We start from the raw sequence: 24,136 nt of genomic DNA on the forward strand, positions 1-24,136 counted from the left end.
TCTGTATGCTATCACAGTCAATCCTTCTGTTCTCTCCACATCCTCCTCTCTTGCAATTAAAAGTAATTTTTCAATTTTCTAGTTCTGATAAAGGGTCCTTCACATGAAAGGCTGGCATCATTTCTCACCCTATAGATGCTGCTTGTCCTAAGTTTTTCATATTTGTTTCGGATTTCTAGCATCTGCAGTTTTTGTACTCCAAGCAGTACAAAAATTGAGTAAGAGTAAACAGAGTAACATCCTATGAGTCTTACTAATATAGTCCATAAACTGGCTCTGCTCAAGGCCATAGATTCTATCAGTTCCATTACATTCCTCCCTACCATTGAGGACATTGTCAAAAAGTGGCATCCACTAATAATGAGTCTCACCAAGTGGGACAAAGTCAAAGTACATTTATTACCAAAGTAAATATACAGAATACAACTCTGAGATTCGTCCCCCCACAGGCAGCCAAGAAACAAAGAAACATCATGGAACCGTTAACAAAAACATCAAAAGCCTAACCCGTGAAAAAAGAACAAATTGTGCAAATGGCAAAAAGCAAGCGGATAACACACCTAACATCAAACATCAAACCAGGAGTACAGTAGTATTCAGTTAAGAAAGCAGAGGAAAGCAAGTCTGGGAGGTGTGTTGTGCTGGGATTGGTTGAGGGACCGGAAATTTTTTAAAAGATGAATTGAAATTAAGTCTCACAAATTACTTAATTCCAAGTATCCCTTCTAGGAATCTCCCTACCCTTTTCTTCGGAGTTTTATGTAAACACTGGAGCCAATAGCCTGACTAGGGCCAAAATAGTACTTTATAAAGACCTGGTACAACTGCCTCACTCATATTTTATATCTCTGTGTATGAAGTTAAGAATCTCATTTGATTTTGCCAAATACAGTTTTCCAGGAATATCCAAATTATATGTTGGATTTGTTTGAGTGTCATGTCATATTTCTGAAATGTGCTGCCAAGTATGACAGTTCAGGGCAAATTTATGGGATTTGAATAATGATGCAGTGGTTAGCTCTTCTGAAGAGGTGAAGAATTCTTTTGAAGAATGTTACCCTGTATGGAAAAGTTAACCTTTCCCCATGACCCTGAGGATTTTAGTAAAAATATTTATGTTCTCAGGAATTAACATTGGTTTTGTATAATGCTGTACATTAGTTATGTAAAAGATATGTAGTACTGGGTGAAATAGTATAAAACATCACTATTTTAGAGATTATTTGTCCCTTTGCATAGCATCACACGTGATGCTTCCTTGTTGGATACCTTGGTCCAAGTGCTTTTGCATCTGAGCAACGACCCAGCGAACGGCCCTTTTCTCTTTACTACCATTAGGAAGGAGGTACAACAGCTTGAAGACCCACACTCATTGTTTTAGGAACAGCTTCTTCCCCTCTGCCATTAGAATTCTGAATGTTCCATGAACACTACCTCACTATTCCTCTATTTATTGTAACTTATAGTAATTTGCCTACACAATACTGCTGCCACAAATTTCGCAACTAACGCCAGAGACAATAAAACTGATTCTAAAACTCAAGGATGTTGCCAGGACTTGAGCACCTAAGTTATAGGGAGAGGATGGACAGACTGAGACTTTATCCCTTGGAGCACCAGAGACCAACAGGTGATTTCACAGAAGGGTATAAAATCCTGAGGGGCACATAAAGGGTGAATGCACACAGCCTTGGGGAATCATGAACTAGAGGGCATAGGCATAAGGTGAGAAGGAAAAGATTAAATATGAGAAACTTTCTTTCTTATACAAAGCCTGGTATATCTGTGGAATGAGCTGCCAGAGGATACAATTGAGGCGGATACAACAATAACCTCCAACAGATACACAGATTGGAAGGGTTTAGAAGATCGTGGGCTAAACACTGGCAAATGAGACCAGCTTGGATGGGGCATCTCGGTGAGCATGGACCAGCTGGTCCGAAGTACCTGTTTTTGTGTGGTATAACTCTATGAACTGATAAACAAAAAAAAATCATACTGAAGGAAGCAATTTGGTCCAATATACAGTAGTTGAGTTGATCAATTGAAGGGGTTTAAACACACAGATACTTTGCTTTCTCTTTTCTTTAAATTTTCTTAAAATATTTATTTGTTCCATTTTAAACAGTCAAACTTTGTGCCTTTTTATAGTTACAATGTTCCACATTTCTAAATGTGCAGTCTAAAACAAAGTTCCTCTGACTTCATTCATTTGGCAATCCTGAAGTTAACAGATAAGACTGCACTGGCGACATTCTGCGGGTTGCGGATAATACTTCTAAAAATGCCTCTTATTGAATTACTCTCACTGCAATCTGCAACATGTAATTACCCTTTAAGCAATGTACTTTTAAGTCAACTTAATGATCTACAGATTTCACTATCTTCTGAAGGACTTGGTGGACCAAGAAAGTACAGCACCTTTCAGTGGACAAAGGTTCATCGCCATGGCCGAAAGCAAGGCAGGAGGGGCAAGTCCCCTCTACCCAGCATCTTGTTAGCAAAATGTGCAGTCACTGTTGAACTCAATTAAGGACCTGGGGGCAAGATTGCTGCATCGGAGAGAAATGAGGGATTATTGTGTTTTATGCCCGAGGGAGACATGGCTTTCTCCGGGTACACCAGATGCAGCAATCAAACAAGATGACTTCTCGATTTACCGTATGGACCAAACTGCTGATTTGGAAAAAAACAAAAGGTGGAGGTGTGTGTTTTATGATAAACTATCGCAGGTGCTCCAATGAGGCGGTTTTGTAAACTCACGACATTTAACACCTAACAATCAAATGCCATCCATTCTATTTACCAAGGGAGTTCTCCTCCATAATGCTGGCTGCAGTTTACGTAACACCAGCAGCCAACCACAATCAGGCACCTGAGATACTGCATGATGTTGTCTCTAAACAAGAAACAGTCCACCTCGACCCATTTTATATCATATTTGGCTACTTCAACCAGGCTTGTTTGAAGAAAACCCTGCCCACGTACCATCAACATATAACCTGTAATACCAGAGGCCCCAACACATTAGACCACTATTAAACTAAGAGAAGGAATGCCTACTATTCCATGCCCAGAGCACATTTTGGTAAATCGGATCACTTGTTTGTCCTTCTCCTAGCTGCAGGCAGAGGCTAAAGAGCAAAGCTCAGAGATTAGATGTTGGAGTGGCTACAGGATTGCTTGAAGTCAGTGTACTGGGCCTTGTTTTAGGACTCAATCTGTGGATCTGACTGAATACACCATGATTACCACAGATTTTATTTAAACAGTTGTAGACGAAGGTGTGCCCACAAAATCATTCAGAGACTTCTCCAACCTGAAGCCAAGGATGAACCATGAAATCCGCAATCTGCTGAGGACTAGATCAGAGGCATTCAAGTCTGGTGACCAAGAAAGTTTCAAAACGTCCAAGTACAATCTCCAGAAAGCCAACTCACAAGTGAAGTGGCAATTCCGTACTAAACTTGAATCAACAAAGGAAGCTTGACAGTTGTGGCAGGGCTTGAGTACTATCACCGCTTACAAAGTTAAATCAAGCGACATAGGCGACAGTAGCTTTGGCTTCAGATGAGCTCAATGCCTTTTATGCTCCCTTTGACTGTCAAAACATGGAGGAACCATTACAAACTCCTACAACCCCCGATGATCCTGTGACTTCGGTTTCCGAGGCCAACATGCGAGCGCTTTCAGGAGGGTAAACCCACGAAAAGCATCTGGGCCAGATGGGGTACCTGGCCAAGTATTAAAGACCTGTGCTGATCAACTGGCTGGAGTGTTCACTGTTCTCTTTAACCTTTCACTTCGACAACCTGAGGTACAGACCTGCTTCAAGCAAGCTTCAATTATACCAGTGTCAAGAATAACTTGGTAACCTGCCTCAATGACTATCATCTAGTAGCACTTTCGTCCACAAGAATGGAGTGTTTTGAGTGGTCAACGATGAAACATTTCAACTCCTGTCTGAGAAGTGACTTGATTCCACTCCAATTTGCCTAACAGCACGACAGATCCACAGCAGATGCCTTTTCATTGGATCTTCACTCAACCCTGGAAAATCTGGATTGTAAAGATGCATATATCAGGATATTCTTTATCAACTACAGCTCAGCATTCAATACCAAAACTAATCAATAAGCTCCAAGACCTTGGCCTCAATGTTTCCTTGTGCAATTGGATCCTCTATTACCTCACTTATAGACCACAGCCGATTTGGATTGGTAACAATATCTCCTCCACAATCTCCATCAGTATAGGTGCACCACAAGGCTGTGAGCTTAGCCCCTGCTCTACTTGCTTTACACCTATGACTGTGTGGCTAATCACAGCTCCAATGCCGTATTCAAGATACCACCGTCATAGGCTGAATCGAAGGTGGTGATGGATAAGCATATAGGAGAGAGATTGAAAATCTTACGCAATATCAGCAAGACCAAGGAGGTGATTATTGACCTCAGGAGAAGGAACCCAGAGGTCCATAAGCCATTCCTCATCAGAGGATCAGAGGTACAGGATCAGCAGTGTTATTATTTTGGCAGACCTGTCCTGGGCCCAGCACATAAGTGCAATTACAAAGAAAGCATGGCAGCACCTCTACTTTCTTCGGAGTTTGTGAAGATTCAGCATAACATCTAAAACCTTGACAAACTTCTATAGATGCGTGGTGAAGAGTATATTCACTGGCTGCATCACAGCCTGGTATGGAAACACCAAAGCCCTTGAACAGAAAACCCTACAAAATGTACTGAATATAGCCCAGTCCATCGCAGGTAAGACCCTCCCCACCATCGAACACATCTACAATAAACATTGTCACAGGAAAGCAGCACCCATCATCAGAGACCCCCACCTCTCTTCTCGCTGCTGCCATCAGGAACAAGTTACAAGAGCCTCAGAACACACACCACCTGGTTCTGGAACAGTTATTACCCCTCAGCCATCGGGCTTATGAACTAAAGGAGATAACTTCACTCGACTTCACTTGCCCCATCATTGAAATGTTCCCATAACCTACAGACTCACTTTCAAGGTCTCTTTATCTCATGTTCTCGACATTTATTGCTTATTTATTTATTGCTGTTATTTCTTTCTTCTTGGATTTGCACAGCATTTGGACACTGGTTGAACACCCAGGTCAGTGCAGCCTTTCACTGATTCTGTTATGGTTATTATTCTATAGACTTACTGAGTATGACCGCAAGAAAATGAATCTCAGGGGTTGCATATGATGACATACATGTACTTTGATAATAAATTTATTTTGAACTTTGAACTCTAGGACATATTTTCCCCCCAAACTTCTCATCAAAAAGGATCAACATTCTAAACAATTTTATCAATCTTTTTTGTATTATTTCTAGTTTCTCCATGTTCAGTTGGTAAATGAAGTTTCCAAAATCAAGTATTTCAGTTACTCCCATCTACAACCTCCCAATGGCTCTCGGATTTTAGCCTTAAATAAGTTGCCTGTAACAAAAATGTACTTTTACTCCCTGCTGAAACGTTCCATTTAGTACTGCTATAAATACCATGCAAGTTGTTAACACTGGAAAAAAAACTTGTTCCACCCCAAAAGATTTCAGACAGAACTCCAGAAATGTGTTTATTTTTTGGCTTACAATCCCAATACGCAATTACAAACATTTTTGCAACAAAGGTTGGATTTGTATTTGACAATGACGAAATGTCTGTTGACAATAATGAGACCTCAGCTGTTATATTGGTACTGATGCAGAGGTGACCCCAATGTCATACTGGCACAGATCAAACAACGATGCGCCACTCAGCTAGTGACTATGATTGACAATGGTGTCTGAGAACCAAGAAGGGAAGAGAATCACTGAATAGCTGAAGTCCTAGAGGCAGACATCTCAATGACACAAAGGACTGGTTTCTCTAAAAGTATTCTGCCAGACAGCATAAAAGCAGAGCTGAATTCTGAACATTTGATCCATTTTGTCTAGCTGTTTTGTTAAAGACAGCAAATGGTTTATATTTTGTCTATAAATATGGGAAGACTGCACTGAACCAGACATACCACCCAGAATTGCTGCTTGTACCCCCATAGAGGTGAACTTACTTTTAATGGATACAGTGGGTCTCAAACAGTAGCCCTCAAATCAGGCATCAGATCCAACCTGCAAAAGGATCACTGACAGTATTGTACAGACTTCAAAGGTGAAGGCATGGCTTGGGCTTCTGCCACAGCTGTTACTGAGCTTTGCAGTTTTTAATAAGTGCCTGAGACTTGAGACACTTATTAGTCATTTTGTTTTAAAAAAGTTAACCAAACTAAACCAAACTAACTTTTTTTTTAAAAACTCCACTTTGGCTCCAAATTAACAACCTGAGAATTCCTAACAAGATCTGTGGGGTTTCACATCCTGATAAGAAGTGATTCACCCAGAGATATGCTGGAGAATTCTGCCATGACTGGCCCCCCCATGAAGGGAGTAGGGAAAGGGATAGGGAAGAGGGGTAAGAGGAGTAACCAGCAATAGGCCAAATAACCAATTCAGCCTTCCAAATCTGTTCATTTGCTCCAGACTCTATTCATTTTGAACATGGTGAAACTAGTGGTTCCAACGAAATTCTACTTAGTAAAGATTTCACAATAAATTATTTACTAGTTATTCCTCTGTCACGGGTAAATAAAGCCACATTCTAGGTTACATTGGCAAAGGTGAGTTGTTTGAAAAAAATTGCAGCGTACCATATCAGCATTACATTCTTTCTTTTCAAATCTTTTTATTGTATTTACATAGGAAAAATAACATGAGTACATCAAAGTAACAACACTTACAATGCCTCAAAAAAAAACCCATCATCTTAAAGATTGAAAACAAGATTTTGTGATAACAAAAAAAACCTACTAAGCGGGAAAGTGAGAAAAAAAAGAGAACCCATTAGGTGTACAACCCCGGAGCCATGCGTCATACAAAAAGCTTCTAAAAATAAACATCAAACCACCAGCAAGAAAAGAAAATATACTAAAAGAGTTTACAATTAGATCGTGGAAAAATTATATCAATTAACTCAAATGATAATAACGAGCAAATGAGCTCCATCTTTTCTCAAAATCAAATAAAGGTTCTAAGGTTCGACTCTAATTTTCTCCAAACTAAGACATAGCATCACTTGAGAGAACCATTGTGACAAAGCGGGAGCTGATGTATCCTTCCACTTCAACAAAATGGTCCTCCTAGCTACCAATGTAACAAATGCAATAACATGTTGGTCAGACACAGAAATACCCATGAATATTTTGAGGAACTATTCCAAAAAGCACAGTTAATTTATTAGGTTGTAAATTAATTTTAAGTGCTTTAGAAATTGTTGAGAAAACCGACTTCCAGAACTGTTCCAATATAGAACAAGACCAAAACATATGTGTCAGTGTAGCTATCTCAGTTTTACATCCATCACAATGACTATCAACATTAGGAAAAATTTTAGAAAGTCTCTCCTTTGTCAAATGATAACGATGTACAATTTTAAATTGAATCAATGAATGGCTAGCACAAATTGAAGAAGAGTTAACCAACTTCACTATCCGCATCCAATCCTCCGTCATAAAAGTCAAATTAAGTTCCTTTTCCCAATCCTGTTTAATCTTAGACAAAGGACGCTTATCCCATTGTAATAATAAATTATAAATTCTTCCAATAGAACCCTGAATCAAAGGATTCATACTCATAATAGTATCTAATAGGTCAGCCTCCAATATGTAAGGAAAATTACTTAAATTTTTTTTTAAAAATGTCTAACTTGAAGGTATTGCAAAAAGTGTGAATACGAAACAGAATATTTATCAGTTAATTGTTCAAAGGACATCAATCTACCTTCTTTAAATAAATCCAAAAAAGAATTAATACCTTTATTTTTCCAAAGTAGAAAAATTGGATCACTCAAAGAAGGCTTAAAAAAGCAATTTCGGTAAATTAAACTACAAAGTTTAAATTTTGTAAGATTAAAAGAATTGCGGAACTGGAGCCAAATTTGTAAAGAATACTTAATCACAGGATATAAGTTTAAATTAACAACTTTACCTAATTGCATAGGTAAAGGAGCCCCCAATAACGAAGTTAAATAAAACTGTTTTACAACTTTTAGTTCCAGATCTACCCAAATTGGCTGATCAGTCTTATCAACCCAGTATAACCAAGAAGACATATATCGCAGATTAACAGCCCAATAATACATTCTAAAATTAGGCAAAACAAGACCTCCATCCTTTTTCAATTTTTGTAAATGACATTTACTAATTCTTGGTCTTTTATTATTCCAAATAAAAGATAAAATAATAGAATCAATCCGATCAAAAAACTTCCTAGTCAAAAAAACAGGAATATTCTGAAATAAATATAAAAATTTCGGTAGAATCATCATTTTAACTATATGAATACGACCAACAAGTGAAAATATAAGTGGACTCCATCTACTAAATAAATACTTCATAGAATCTACTAAGGGAACAAAATTAGCTTTATAAAGATCCTTATATTTTTTAGTAATTATAATACCTAAATATCTACAAGAGTCTGAAACTTTGAAAGGAGTATTATCATATATAGAAACAGAATCATTTAAAGGTAATAATTCACTTTTACTAAAATTAATTTTATATCCTGAAAAACCTCTGAATTAATTAAATAATTTTAACAGGGCAGGAATGGATTCGTCAGGGTTAGATATATAAACCAATAAATCATCAGCATAAAGAGAGACCTTATGCATGGTCTCATTCACAAATATCCCAAGGATATTTTTAGCCTCATGAAGAGCAATAGCAAGGGGTTCTAATATTAAATTAAACAACAAAGGACTTAATGGACAGCCTTGCCTTGTTCCCCGTGAAAGCTGAAAAAAAGGAGACCTACAATTGTTAGTAACAACAGTAGCAATAGGGGCTTTATATATCATTTTAATCCAATTATTAAAATTAAAACCAAAGCCAAATTTCTCTAAAACATTGAATAAATATTTCCATTCGACTCGGTCGAACGCTTTTTCAGCGTCCAAAGATACAACACATTGTGGAATTTTAGAAGAGGATGAATATATCATGTTAAGTAGTCTCCGAACATTTGAAAAGGAATAGTGACCCTTTATAAAGCCTGTTTGATCTTTACAAATAATTTTACCCAAAATATTCTCCAACTGATTGGCTATTATCTTTGACAAAATCTTAGCGTCAACATTCAGTAATGAAATAGGTCTATATGAAGCAGTCAGTAGGATCTTCATCTTTTTTAAGAATTAAATAAAGGCCTCATGAAAAGTAGAGGGTAAGTCACCTTTCACAAAAGAATCCTTAAACATTTCCAACATATATGGAGAGAGCAACTTTCCAAATTTTTTAATAAAATTCTACGGGATAGCCATCAAGTCCTGGGGACTTACCAGATTGCATTGAAAAAATAGCTTTATGAGTTTCGGCTTCAGTAATTTGAGCATCGAGAATCTTTTGATCCTCAGCCGAGATTTTAGGAAAAACAATCTTTCGTAAAAAAGCATTCATTTTAGAGGAATCTAATGGACATTGAGATTTACATAGCTCAGCATAAAAGTCTTGAAAAATCTTATTAATTTCCTCATATTCCTGAGCTAAGGTACCATCTTTCCTACGAATTTTCATAATTTGCCTTTTGGCTGTAGCCATTTTTAATTGAGATGCAAGCAGTTTATTATTTTAATCTCCAGACATATAAAATTGGCTCTTTAACTTAAGCAAATAACCTCCAATGGGATGAGTTAATAACAGGTTATATTGTGATTGAAGTTCCACCCTTTGTTTAAATAAATCAGTATTGGGGGAAATTGCATAAATATTATCTAAATCTTTAATTTGTTTTGAAATTCTATCTAATTCTGCTTTAGTTTGTTTTTTAAGTTTAGCTGAATAAGAAATAATCCGACCGCGTAAAAATGCTTTAAATGTATCCCATATAACTAATTTAGACATACCCTCTATATCATTAAAAGAAAAAATTCCTTTATCTGGGTTTCAATGAAAGTGACAAAGTCAGAGTTTTGCAATAATGTCTGAGACATGCGCCAAGGTGGGCAGGCAAGAGTGACATCATCAAATTCAAAAGACAAGCTCAGAGGCGCATGATCAGATATAGCAATAGCGTCATATTCGCAGGTTTTAACACTAGGCAAGAAGCGGGGATCGATTATAATATAATCGATCCTCGAATATTTTTTATAAACGTGTGAGAACAAAGAATATTCTCTATTGTCGGGATAAAGATACCTCCACAAATCAATCAACCCAAAATCAATCAAAAAGGAATTAATAAATGACGCGGATCGATTTGGAAGTCGCTGATTGGTTGAGCTCTTATCAATCATAGGATTTAAACAACAATTAAAATCCCCACCCATTATGAGCATATATTCATTTAAGTCAGGCAGTAAAGCGAATACCTTTTTAAAAAAAGAAGGATCATCTAAGTTAGGACCATACAAATTAACCAAAACAACTTTTCTATTACAGATTGTTCCTTTAACAATTAAGAATCTACCATTAGAATCTGATTCAATATCCTCTTGAATAAATATATTAGGTTTAATGAAAATAGACACGCCTTTTGTTTTACTCTGAGAAGTGGAGTGGAATTACAAACCATTCCACCATCTAAAAAATCTATTTTGATCTCCCGCCCTGATATGTGTCTCTTGAGCAAAAATTATATCAGGTTGGAATCAGTGCATTACATTAAGAAGCATACAGAGCAAAAGTTCTTATTAAAAGTGCTTAGAGAGATACAGTGGATTCTGGTTAATTGGGATCAGTATATTTTGGCCCAATAAAGCAGCTGCTCCAATTAACTGAAGTTTCATGGAAATAGTTAAAAAGCTATAAAAAAAAAGGACAAACTACTGTTTAGTGGACTAACAAGTTATGAATTTAAATGAAATACAGAACACATTAGAATATTACCAATACTTTTACAGTACTATAAAACTGTACTAGTTTCTAATAGTACTGACAAAGGAATTCATCCAGTGGATGCGGCCATTTTTTTGATTGACTGTAAAGAAACAAAATCAGCGTAAACACCCAGAGCAGATAATGGACTGCCTTCATACAATACTTTCGATGACGGCATCCTCCAAAACTTCATTTCATTGTAACATTCAAGAATATTGTCAATACCTTTAAATTATTTGTAGTTCATAATTTGCTGAAGTAGTGAAATCATTCCTTTTTCACTCCGGGCTATTTCTGGCATCTCCAAGCCTGAATGCTTGAAGCCGCAGTGAGCAGAACGGCTCTCAATTGTCTTACTGATTATTGTTTGCCAACTATTATTGACAAAAACTACTTATATTTGAACAAAACGTAGTGGATAAGGCCCAGTACATCACAGGTAAAGCCCTCCCCACCATTGAGCACATCTACATGGAGCATTGTAGAAGGAAAGCAGCATCCATCGTCAGAGACCTCTGCCATCCAGGTCGTGTTCTCTTCTCACTGCTGCTATCAAGGAGGAGGCTGGGGAGCCTCAGGACTCACACTGACAGGTTTAGGAACAGTTATTACCCCTAACTATCAGGCTCTTGAACCAAAGGGGATAACTTCATTCACATCATCACTGAGCTGTTCCCACAACCTATTGACTCACTTTCAAGGATTCTTCATCTCATGTTCTCAATAGCTATTGCTTATTTATTATTATCATTTATTTTTTCTTTCTTCTTGTATTTGAAGTTTGTTTTCTTTTGCACACTAGTTGTCTGGCTTGTTGGTGCGGTCTTTCATTGATTCTATTATAATTATTAGATTTATTGAGTACGCCCACAAGAAAATGAATCCCAGGATTGTATATTGTGACATATATGTATATTGATAATAAATTTACACAAATACATGCAACTGACACTATTTAAAAACTGTTCATTCTAAGCTCAGTGTATTGTCTAACAGGCACACAAGTGCATGCAACTGACACTAGTTAGAAACCGTTCTGCAAGAGCATCCTGTCCCAATTAAGCAGCATAGTATCACAAATAAACAAAGGGAAACCTGGCCATTTTCTCAATTAGTTTTTGAACTTTAAGAGTTGTCCCAAATAAGTAGCTGCCCCAATTAACCAATGGCCAATTAACCAGAATATTTACCTCTTAGAATGCATATGGATTTTATTTAAAAAGGAACAAATGTCAATGAGTTTGACTTTTATTTTAGTACCTCAGTTTTCATTAGCTTGCTTCACTGTGTTGGAAAATCCCTGGTCACTGTTCAACAGTATGAGATATCTGACAAGCTTTCACTTCCAAATGAAATTACATTCACAAAACAGACACTCAGATCCCAAAGTTAGATTGAAAAAGCTGCCAAATTAAAAACAGAAAAGTACAAGGGGAAAACTTCAAGATGAAAATCAGAGAAAAAGTAATTAGATATTATTTTGCTTATGATCATTTGGGACCCAATTTTGTGCGGCTAGTATATTGAGAACATAAAATTGCACTAGTTAAAGGAAATGTTTTCAAACAGCACATGCAAACATTTCCTGCGAATTAAAATAAAATTAATTATCCATATCTGTCTCTTTTTCACCGATCTCTTGGCTCAACTTCAATGTCTGGAGAAGCAGCAAGGAAAATATTTAGATACAGCAAAACATTCAATTCATATCGAAAAGCTACATCCATTACATCCCTGATTCACATTTGTGTATGTTTGATATTGGGGAGAAAAAGGCTACTCAGGGAAGTGAAGAATCTACATAAAGTGTGACTAATGCTATGAAACTAGAGAAAGTACATATAGCAGCTAGTTCCATCATGGGAGCCCTGAATGCTGTCATTATTTTCTCAAGTAAACCTACTGTTACTGTGTTCAACACTAAAGTTAGAAATGGTAGTTACTTTAGAGGAGCAATGGTACTATTAGTAAATGCACGAGGACAGAAAAATATACCGCCCCTTAATCTAAAAAACATCAACTAAGCATTACTCTTTTAAATCTGTTTACTTAAAATTGTTATATAATCATTTATTTAACTTGCCACACATATAACACCTTATTAATACTTGAATTAATTTTACCAAACTACTTAAGTAGACATTATCATAAACTTTTTATAACCCGCATACGGACCATCCCAGGGTAACTAACAGGCACTATTTTTAGACACCCATTTGTCGATTTTGTCCGTAAGTCAGAAAATACACTAAGAATGATATGGTAAAATACTGTAATAAATGGCATCAAAAGTGCAAAAGATTGGTAAGAACAAACAATTACTAGAAGTAGAGAAAGGAAACTAGTTCTGCTCTTTGTAGGACTTCTGAATGTTGTAACATTATGGGGGCTGGTTCATATGTTGGGAAATCCGTAGGTTGCATGTTCGTAACCCAGGAACAGACTATCCTGAGCATTCACTGCATTTCTTTTGTCAATACAACCTAAGGTTTGTCAACCTTCCCAGAAATGTTTAAATGTCAGAAATTATTTGCCTTTTATGAAGCTGTATTGATTATAGTATTCATCATACCCATGAGTAAATTTAGGCTGATTGTTATTTTAAATTATCTGGCTTACTCCTGTGAACCCTTTGAAAAGGTACCAATCCTCCAATGTTCTGGCATTCAGTGCCTCATGTCTTTCACACTCTAGAGCTGCATGACCATTTCTGCTAGTATTAGCTTCTTACCCTTAGCTTCCATGACTTATGCATAAATGCTGATTCCCATTATTGCACTTTTCCATGAAAATTAAGACAGAAAGGGACAAAAGAAAGCTAGAAAAAAAACTGCAGTTGCTGACTTCTGGAACGAGAGAATGGAATGAGGGAAGAACTCAAGAGTTAACTACTGTCTGTGGAGACAAATTCAGTATGTCAACATTTCTGGTTGAGAACTGCCTCGGCACTGACTGGGAAGCGGGAAGATTGCTAGTGTATAGCAGTATATAGTGGGGTGGGATGGAGATTGGTGGGTGATAGGTGGAGAGGGGACGATAGGCAGAAGGCACCAGGCACCAGTAAGGAAAGGGGTGGACGGAAGACATGAATAAAGATGAACATGGATGGGTGAATATTGGAGGGACTACCTGAAACGTGCATACCTTTAGGTTGTAAGCTACCCAAGCATATATAATATAAACTGTAGTCCTTCAAGTTTGTGTTTAGCCTCCCCGGAGCAATGGAAAAGACAGAGGATAAACAGTTCGGTGTTGGAATGTAGGAGTGCAGAGGAGAGTTAAAACAGCGTACAACTGGAAGCCTGAGATGGCCATTGCAGACCAAGCATGGGTGCTCTGCAAAATGGCCAATTAGTCTTCAGCATGGAACCCAACATACAGGTTGGAAGAGGTGCAGGAGAATCTGGAGGGACTGTTGAGGTACCTGGATGGTGCTGAAAGAGGAGAAGGGACAGGTGTTACCACGTCTACAGCTGCAGGGGAAAGTACAGGGGAACAGGGAGAAGTGGATGGGGAAGAGGGAGCAGACCAGTCCTGAAGAGAGCGCTCCCTACAGAAAGCAGAAATGAGGAGGGGGTAAGAGGGCAAGGTATGACTCATGGTAGGATCACTTGGAGCAGGCAGAAATGACAGAAGATGATGTGTTGCAATGGGAGGCCACTGAGGTGAAAGCAATGACCAGTGAATTCTGTGGCTGTTCTGTCTGGCAGCAAGTGCAGATATTTGGGAAATGGAGCAAATGTGTGTGAGGGCTCTATCAACCACGGCAAAGGAGAAGCAACATTTCTGGAAGAAGGAAGACACTACAGATACCCTATAGTAGGTGGCCTCACATGCAGCAAAAGAGAAGAAATTGAGAAAATAAGGATAGCTTCTCTATCGGAAGCAGGGTGGGGCAATAAGCAGTATATTTGAAGTAGCTGTGTGAGTCAGTGGGATGTCATCTGCTTCTAGTCGTTGAACTGGTCCATATTCAAGGACTCAGCAGCTAACCTAAATAAATACACTACTACAGTTACAGGCTTCATTCATAAGTCTGTGAAAGACTGGGTACCAAAGAATTCAATCGTGTTCCCCAACCAGACATCATGGATGGACCAAGAAAGCCACTCCTTATTGTGTACGTCTGAGGCATTCAAATCAGGTCACCTTGACCTAGACAGAAAATCTAGGTATGACCTTCGTAAACCTATCAGGTAAGCTAAGCGACAATATGAGACCAGCTTTCAGTGGCAGCAAGGCTTGCATGCTGTAGCACAGGGGTCCCCAACCTTTTTTGCACTGCGGACTGGTTTATTATTGACAATATTCTTGCGGACCGGCCGCCCCAGGGGGGTGGTGGGGTAGGGTTGCCAACAGACAAGAGTAGCAGTCAAATACGTTGTGTTTACCCCGAGAAAGACTACAATTACCATGAAGCCTTGCGCAGGCACCAGTGCGCATGCGTGTACGTGCCGATTTTTTTCTACAAATCGTTTTTGGCGATTCTGTTCGGTCTGTTCGGGGGGGGGGGGGGAGCGTTAATCACGACCGGAATATAGGTGATAAGTAGCTAATACGCTCAATTTCGTTTCTAAAAGGGTTTATCTAACAAATTTAATATTAAACACACAGCGCATATTTTCCTCGCATGAATATAGTGATAAGTCAATTATCAGGAGAGGACAGGGGAGCTTGAAGTAAGTGTTGAATGAACTTCCAGTAGAAGTGGTAAAGGCAGATTCGATATTATCATTTAAAGAAAAATTGGATAGGTATATGGACAGGAAAGGAATGGAGGGTTATGGGCTGAGTGCAGGTCGGTGGGACTAGGTGAGAGTAGTGTTCGGCATGGACTAGAAGGGCAGAGATCGCCTGTTTCTGTGCTGTAATTGTTATATGGTTATATAAGTCACTTATAAGTCAATAGCATCATAACATTGTAAGTAACGTTTGGATATTAAACACACAGCACATATTTTCCTCTATTGAACATATAAAATCATTGCAACACACCAATATCGCTGAATTAGTGGGAGCCCTGGGCTTGCTTCCCTGCAACAAGACGGTCCTATTGAGGGGTGATGGGAGACAGCGACACTCGAAGGGGATTCCTTATGTCCAGTCTATTCTGCAATTTAGTTTTTGTAGCATTCATTGCAGAGATATGTTGGAAATGGAAGCAACGTTTTCAGTGCTTTTGTGGCTATCTCAGGATATTCAGCCTTGACTTTGATCCAGAATGCTGGCAGAGATGTTATGTCAAACATACTTTTCAGCCCGCCGTCATTTGCAAGCTCGAGGAGTTGATCTCCTTCCCGCGCTGACATGGATGACGCGTGGGTAATGACCTCCCATGCATTCAAGCTCAGCAGGGCGTGACAGGGAATGAGGAAAGGTGCAGCTGACTCATATCGCCAAATCATATCGTTTCCTCGCGGCCCAGTAGCACATGCTTTGCAGCCCGCTGGTTGGGTACCGCTGCTGTAGCAGACTACAAAACAAAGTGGGGCCATCTTTCTGGCAACACCACCTATCTCCCTGCTTAATGTATTCCAAGCATTTTTCAAACAGAAAATCAGCCCACCCTGACCTCCGATGCACCTATGCTCACAGTCACCATTGCAGATGTCAGATCACCCTTCCTGAGAGTGAGCATGAGGAAACTATCCGGCCATGTCCTCAGATCCTGCATGGATCAGCTTTTGGATGTACTTGAAGACATCTTTTCAGCTCTCCAAATTCCAATCTGGGGTCCCACCTGCTTTAAGAACCCCACTTTCATCCTGGTACCAAAGGAAAAGAAAAAGTAACATGCCTTATTGACTGTTGACCATCAAGAAGTACTCAAGAAGATGGGTCTACACTCATCTCTGGAACATCTGGATAACAAAGACACCGATGTCAGATTCCTGTTTATCGACTATAACTCCACCTTCAAAACTGTAATTCCAAACAAACTCATTTCCAAACTCCTAGCCCTAGAACTCAGCATCCCCATCCACAATTGGATCCTTCAGTTCCTGACCAATTAACTGTATTCAATCAGGACAGGTAACAACAACCTTGCCACAATTATCCTTAACACTGGTGCCCCACTAGGCTGCATCCTTAGACCCTTACATTATTTCTTATAGACTCACAGCTATTTTGCCAGATTCTGCTGTCACTTACAAGTTTGCAGATGTACCACGTTACTGGACCGGATCTCAAACAAGACGACAGCATACAGGAAGGAGCTGGAAAGCAGAGTGGCATGGTGTCAAGACAAACAACTTGTTCCTCAAAGTTAGCAAAATAATGTAACTAAATCACTGAGATAAGAAAATCTGCAGATGCTGGAAATCCAAACAACACACGCAAAATGCTGGAGGAACTCAAAGTGTTGAAGATTGATTTCTTGAACTTCCGGTAATTGACCTCTCCCCCCCACCTCCCACCTTCACATTTTCCTCTCTCACCTTATCTCCTTACCTGCCCATCACCTCCCTCTGGTGCTCCTTCCCTTTCCCTTTCTTCCATGTCTTCAACACTCTCCTGTCAGATCCCCCCTTCTCCAGCCCTTTATCTCTTTCACCAATCAATTTCCCAGCTCTTTACTTCACCATTCCCCCCTCCACTCCCAGTTTCACCTCTCACCTGCCACACTGTACTTCTTCCTCCCCTCCCCCCACTGTCTTGCTCTGACTTCTCATCTTCTCTTCCAGTCCTGATGAAGGGCCTTGGCCTGAAACGTCAACTGTTTACTCTTTTCCATTGATGCCTGGCCTGCTGAGTTCCTCCACCATTTTCGGCATGTTGCTCAACTAATCACTGACCTCAAGATCCTTGGAATACATTAAGCAGGGAGGTAGGTGGTGTTGCCAGGAAGATGATCTCACTGTGTTTTGTAGCCCGCTACAGCATGCGAGCCTGGCCACGACTGAAAGCTGGTCTGGTATTGCCGCTTGGCTTACCTGATAGCATCTCCAATGCAAGTGTCAAGGTGGAGATGGCAGAGTTTCAAGTTCCTGGCTGTAAATACAACCAACAACTTATCCTGTTCCAGCCACATGGACACATTGGCCAACAAACCACACAGTGCTTATACCTCTGTAGGCGGCTAAGGAAATTCAGCCCGCCTCCCAATAACCCTCACCAACTTTATTGATGCACCCTGGATAGCATCCTACCTGGATGTATCACAGCTTGCAGGCAGCTGCTTTACTAAAGAAATAGCAGAGAGTTGCAGACCCAGACGGGCCTACCATGCAAAGCAGCCTTCCCTCTATTGATGCTGTGTGTATTTCCTGCTGCTTTGGGAAAGCAGCCAATATCATCAAGGACAACTTCTACCCCAGTCATTATCTGTTCTCCTCTCTTCCACCGGACAGAAGATACAAAACTTGAGAACACGTACCACCAGTCTCAAAGACAGCTTCTATCCCATTGCTATAAAACTTTTCAAGATCAAAGTAAGTTTATTATCAAAGTACATATATGTCACCATATATAACCCTGAGGTTTGTTTCTTGCAGGCATATTCAGAAAATGCAACAACTATATTAAAATCAATGAACAACTGCACCCAGCAGGATGGGCAAACATTCAATGTGTAAAAGACGACAAACTGCAAATACAAAAGAAAAAAATAATAATAAATAAATAAGCAATAAATATTGAGAACATGAGATGGAGAGTTCTTGAAAGTGAGTCCATAAGTTGTGGGAACAGTTCAGTGATGGGGCAAGAGAAGTTGAGCAAAGTTATCCCCACTAGCTCAAGAGCCTGATAGTTGATGACTTCCTGAACCTGGTTGTGTGAGTCCTGAGGCTCCTGCACCTTCTTCCTGATGGCAACAGCGAAAGGAAAGCATTGCCAGGGCAGTGGGGGTCCTTGATGATGGAAGCTGCTTTCCTGCAACAGCCTTCCGTGCAAATGTGCTCAATGGTGGGGAGGACTGGGTCTTATTCACTACTTTCTGTAGGATTTTCTGTTCAAGGGCATTGGTGTTTCCACACCAGGCTGTGTGGTAGTCAATATAATCTGCACCACACATCTATAGTAGTTTGTCAAAGTTATAGATGTCATGCTGAATCTTCGCAAACTTCTAAGGAATTACAGGCACTGCCGTGCTTTCCTCATAATTGTACTTATGTGCTGAGCTCAGGAGTGATCCTCTGACATGATAACACCAAGGAAATTAAAGTTGCTGATCCCCTCCACCTCTGATCTTCTGATGAGGACTGGGTTCATGGACCTCTGGTTCCATACTCCTGAAGTCAACAATCATCTCCTTAGTCTTCCTGACATTGAGTGAGAGGTTGTTACTGTGGCACCACTAAGCCATATTTCCAATATCCCTCCTATATACTGATTTATTACCAACTTTGATTCAGCCAACGATACAGGTGTGATCAGCATTGGAGCTGTACTAGCCTCATAGTTATAAGTATACAGTGAGTAGAGCTGTAAAGTCACCTCGCAATGGATACTTCCATCCTAGCACGACTACTGCATTTGTTCCAAGTTGAGATACAGGTCCAGATCTCCAAGAGCTTTATATGCTGCTTCAATATTTGAAGGATACCTGTCTGGTCCTCAATACAATTTGTCTCCTCCTTCTGACTCTTGCCTTCAAGATGGCTTCTCTTAGTATCCTGGATCTTGAGTGTGTTTGTCACTGTCTCACACTGTCTCCTGTCAATGGGCTGAGTTCGATGCACTCCTGCACCCAGCTTTCCAAAGCTTGAGTTCAGAGGAAGCTCCCACATTCCAGATTCCCTCAAGATAAAGTCCCCAGGGGCTTTTACTCTCCTGGCAGGGTTTTGCTGAAATATAGTTTCTTTCTGTTCTTTCACTTCCTTTTCTAGTGGTGGTGGTGGTGGTGACTTCACTGCCTTATTTTGTTATTAGATGAGGGCAACTGTGGATGTCTGCCTGGCTTTTCATTCCTCTTAGAGTTGACAAGAGTTGTCGGTAGTTTTTTGAAACCTTTAGGAGACTTCCCCCCCCCCCACAACCCAGTTTATTTCTTTTCACCATTTGCCAGTCTCCTGCCTCCTCCTCTTCCATTGACCACATTGGTTTGGCAGAGATTGGGAGACGTCAACAAGCACTTCATAGCTTGCCACAGTCAGATTTTTGATTCTTTCCTCCTCACATTCCTGAGTGGTGCCTCAATGGCAGGAGGAGAGGTGTTACCATTAGCAGAAGAATGGTAGCCAGTTCCCTCCATTATAACCAGAAGGCTGCTTGGGGCAAACTCTGTGGAAGTAGCTTGCTTCTTATTGTATACTGGTTGGAACAGCTCGCCTCCTTGTAAATCTCTGGTGTCATGGCCTTCCTGTTTATAGATTCTGCAGATGATGGCAAATCACATATCTGACTTTGCCCTAGGTGTAGTACACGTTGAATTGTCCACAATGTAGCTCAGCCTTTCCCTGAATATGAAACTGGACTACAAGCAAATTCTTTTCAGTCCATTTTATGTGTCACCTTGATCTGTCACATCCTCATTACATATCCTGAAGAGGTTGTTAAATTTGATGCAGTTCCCTGCTTCATTGTTTCCTAGCAAGGAAAACTAGATGACCAATAACCAGATGTTAGGTCTGTAAGTGTAGAGTTGCAGTCCAATCCTTTAGTGCCAAGTGAGGATACTGCCTTCAGAACCAAATTTTACTGTCATCTTAACAACTTTGGTCTGCACCTAAAACATTTATTTCTTCTGTGCACCCTTCCATTCTTTGCAATTTAAAACATGCTTAATTTCACACTTTTCCAATTCTAATGATGGTCATTGACCTGAAACATTCATTGTTACTGAGAACTGGTACTCTTTGATCTGCTAGGTGTTTCTAGAATCTTCCTTCTATGCTTCAGATATTGCATAAAGCTGCTGGATTAGCGACTGAAATTGCCTTTGGTTAATGGGGTAAGGATTTATTGGTTAAAGGAAATAATTAACTGACTCCCCTTCAAAGCAACACCAAGTAAACCCTTACGTCAACCTAGACAAGGCCAAGGTTTAAATTTCAACAAATACATAACCTCAAGTTACAGTGAGGGAAGGATGTAAGAGCACAGAGGGGTGGTAAGAGTTGGGAAGGAAGGAGAGTGTGGATGGCAGAGGTGCTGGGGTGAGGGCAAGGAAAGGGTGGGGTGAAGGTGAGGAAGGGAGAGGGGTAAGGATGGAGGGAATGAGTGTAGGGTTAGGGGAGATGGTTAAGGTGGGAGGGAGGAGGTGGGGCGTAGGAGAGGGGATGTGAATATGAGTGTGGGGTGTGGTTCAGAGGGGCAGAGTGAAGAGTTGGAAGTAGCACGGGGTGGGGGAGGGGCTGAGTGAAGAAGCGCGGCCATGTGAAGGGTGCTCGAGTAAAGGTATCGGTGGCTGGATTCCGCTGCCGCGGTCTGGTTATCTACGTGGCCGCCCGGGCCGCGTTGCCCTGGTTACCTGGAACAAGGTCCGTCCCCGGATCAGCGAGCGCAACATCCCGGCACGGTTGTGGATGGAGCAGGTGGGCGGACAGAAAGAGCGGAACTCCGACGAAACAGGCAACAAACTATTTACTCCGACAGGCAACGAAGAGCCAGTGTCTAGGGTTCCGGCAGCTAACCATGTCCTTTCCGCGTCCGCCTCAGAGAAATCCAAACTCTCTTCCCACCGAGTATCGAAACACTGCCAATAATTGTAAACATGCTCATTTTTTTTAACAAAATCGTTGTAGATATTTTTGAGAGATTTTATCTCCCGGATCTCGCTGTGAGGATTTCGGGTCAGTAAGAATTTGGGCCATTTGTAAGAATTGGTATGATAATAGTCTCCTTGTAAAGAAATAGGCGTTAAGTGGGTGGTACATGTGAGCGAGTAAAACGTTCAGTAATACGCCTAACCAAAGGTGAACCTCTCAAGCAAATCAAAGAAAAAAATGAAAACCAAAGTTTCCAAATCCTCGGTGCTACCTGACAGAAAAGCACAGGAACAAACCCTTTGGACTGCAGTATCTGTGCCAACCATAATGTCAACTTAAATGGCATATCTGGTACATATCCCTCAATATGATTTCACAAAATTCGAGCCTAATGGAATAGTGAGCACAACACCAAAGACTCTCCCGAAGCGCAACACCATCGAAGATAAAGTTGACTGGCACTCAGTCCACCACTTTAAATGTTCATCACCAGTGCACAGTGGCTGCAGTGCGCACTTTTTAGGAACTGCACATCAGTTATGTCCTGGGCTATTTTTTCAGCAGCACCCAAGCTCCCAGACTCTGCCAGTAAGAAGGACAAGAACAGCAGTCACAACTCACCACCACCTGCAGTTTCCCAAGCCATACATCATAGCCAGATGTAAATCCTGGAATACCCTAGCCAAAAGCAATTCCTTTTTCACCAGAAGGCTTACAGTGCTTCAGCAACTCAAAACTTCTCAAGGAGATTGAAATAAAGATAATAAGTATTTGATAACTACATCTACAGAAAGTGCATCGAGCTGCAGCTCCTTTCAGAACCTCCGGCTCCTACAGGAGAATGAGGAGGTGACACACAGGAGCCAGAGGGAAGTAGTCACCCCTAAATTGCAGGAGGCAGGTACCTGGTAAGGGAAAGGGAATAGGCAGCCAGTGCAGAGTACCCCGAGGCCATACCCCTCAATAATAAGTCTTCCACTTTAGATAGTGTTGGTTGGTGGGGATGACTGATTAGGGAACACCGCCCAGCAATCCCCCAATTTAACCCTAGCCTAATCACGAGACAATTTACAATGACCAATTAACCTACCAACCAGCAATTCTTTGGACTGTGGGTCGAAACCAGAGGAAACCCACGCGGTCACGGGGGGAACATACAAACTCCTTACGGGCAGCGGTGGAAATTGAACCCAGGTCACCTGTACTGTAAAGCATTGTGCTAATCATTATGCTACTGTGCGTGTTGGTACCAACAACATAGGTAAGAAACGGGCGGAAGCCATGAGGAAAGAAATAGAGCTGGAAGAAAGCTGAAAAACAGGATCTCCAGGGTAGTAATCTCTGGATTGCTGCTTGTGCCAGGTGCCAGTGAGGGTAAGAATAGGATGATTTGGCAGATAAGTACATGGTTGAGAAATTGGTGTGGGGACAGGGTTTTAGATTTCTGGATCATCGGAATCTCTTCTGGGGAAGGAATAACCTGTACGAAAAGGACGGGTTACACCTGAACTCGTTACACCCTGAACTTGAGCAACGGAGGATGAGAAGTGACCTGATAGAGTTGTATAAGATGATGAGGGGCATTGATCGTGTGGATAGTCAGAGGCTTTTTCCTAGGGCTGAAATGTCTAACACCAGGGGACATTGTTTTAAGGTGCTTGGAAGTAGGTACAAGGGGGATGGCAGAGGTAAGTTCTTCATACAGAGAGTGGTGGGTGCCTGGAATGTACTGCCAGCAAAAGTGGTAGAGGTGGATACAATAGGGTCTTTTATGAGACTCTTAGATAGGTACATGGAGCTTAGAAAAATAGAGGGCTATGCGGTAGGGAAATTCTGGGCAGCTTCTAGGGTAAGTTACAGGGTCGGCACAATATTGTCGGCCAGAGGGCTTGGAATGTGCTGCAGATTTTCTGTGTTGTATGTTCTATGAACTTAATAAGTATTTTGCATCAAACACTAGCAATATGCCAGAAATTTGAGAGTGTCAGGGCAGAAGTGAGTGTTACTGCTATTACAAAGGAGAATGTACTTAGGAAGCTGAACGGTCTGACAATAGATTAATCATGTGGACCTTATGGACTACACCCAGGGTATTGAAATAGGTAGCTGAAGACATTGTGAAGGCACTAAATTCCAGAATGGTTCTGGAGGACAAGAAAATTACACATGTTGCTCCACTCTTTAAGAAGGAAGGGAAGCAGAAGAAAGGAAATTATAAGCCAGTTAGCCTGACTTCAGTGGTTGGGAAGATGTTGGAGTCCATTGTTAAGGATGAGATTTTGGGGTACTTGGAGGCACCTGATAAAATAGGTCAAAGTCAGCATAGTTTCCTTAAGTAGAAATCTTGCCTGACAAATCTGTTGGAATTTGAGGAAATAACAGACAGGATAGACAAAGGAGAGTCAGTAGATGTTGTTTACTTGTGTTTTCAGAAGGCATTTAACAAGATGCCACACATGAGGCTGCTTAACAAGATAAGAGCCAATGGTATTACAGGAAAGATTCTAGCATGGATAGAAGATTGGCTGACTGGCAGGAAGCAAGG

General features: G+C 40.5%; 1 protein-coding gene across 2 annotated transcripts in view; it reads right to left on the reverse strand.

Annotated features, from left to right (window-relative positions):
• stoml2 (stomatin (EPB72)-like 2) overlaps window positions 1-21,601 on the reverse strand; it is a 46,455-nt gene extending 24,854 nt beyond the window's left edge. The window contains exons 1-2 of one of the 2 annotated variants that reach the window (XM_063042883.1): window positions 21,354-21,601; window positions 17,093-17,157 (exon numbers count right to left, since the gene is read on the reverse strand). In XM_063042883.1, coding sequence (XP_062898953.1) covers window positions 17,093-17,146 — 54 coding nt within the window. In that variant the 5' untranslated portion in view covers window positions 17,147-17,157; window positions 21,354-21,601. The remainder of the gene's footprint in view (window positions 1-17,092; window positions 17,158-21,353) is intronic. The other variant, XM_063042884.1, reaches the window with a different exon arrangement.
• Window positions 21,602-24,136: the final 2,535 nt, after the last annotated feature.

This window comes from Mobula hypostoma, chromosome 3, assembly GCF_963921235.1.
Source record: "Mobula hypostoma chromosome 3, sMobHyp1.1, whole genome shotgun sequence".
Lineage (NCBI taxonomy): Eukaryota > Metazoa > Chordata > Chondrichthyes > Myliobatiformes > Myliobatidae > Mobula > Mobula hypostoma.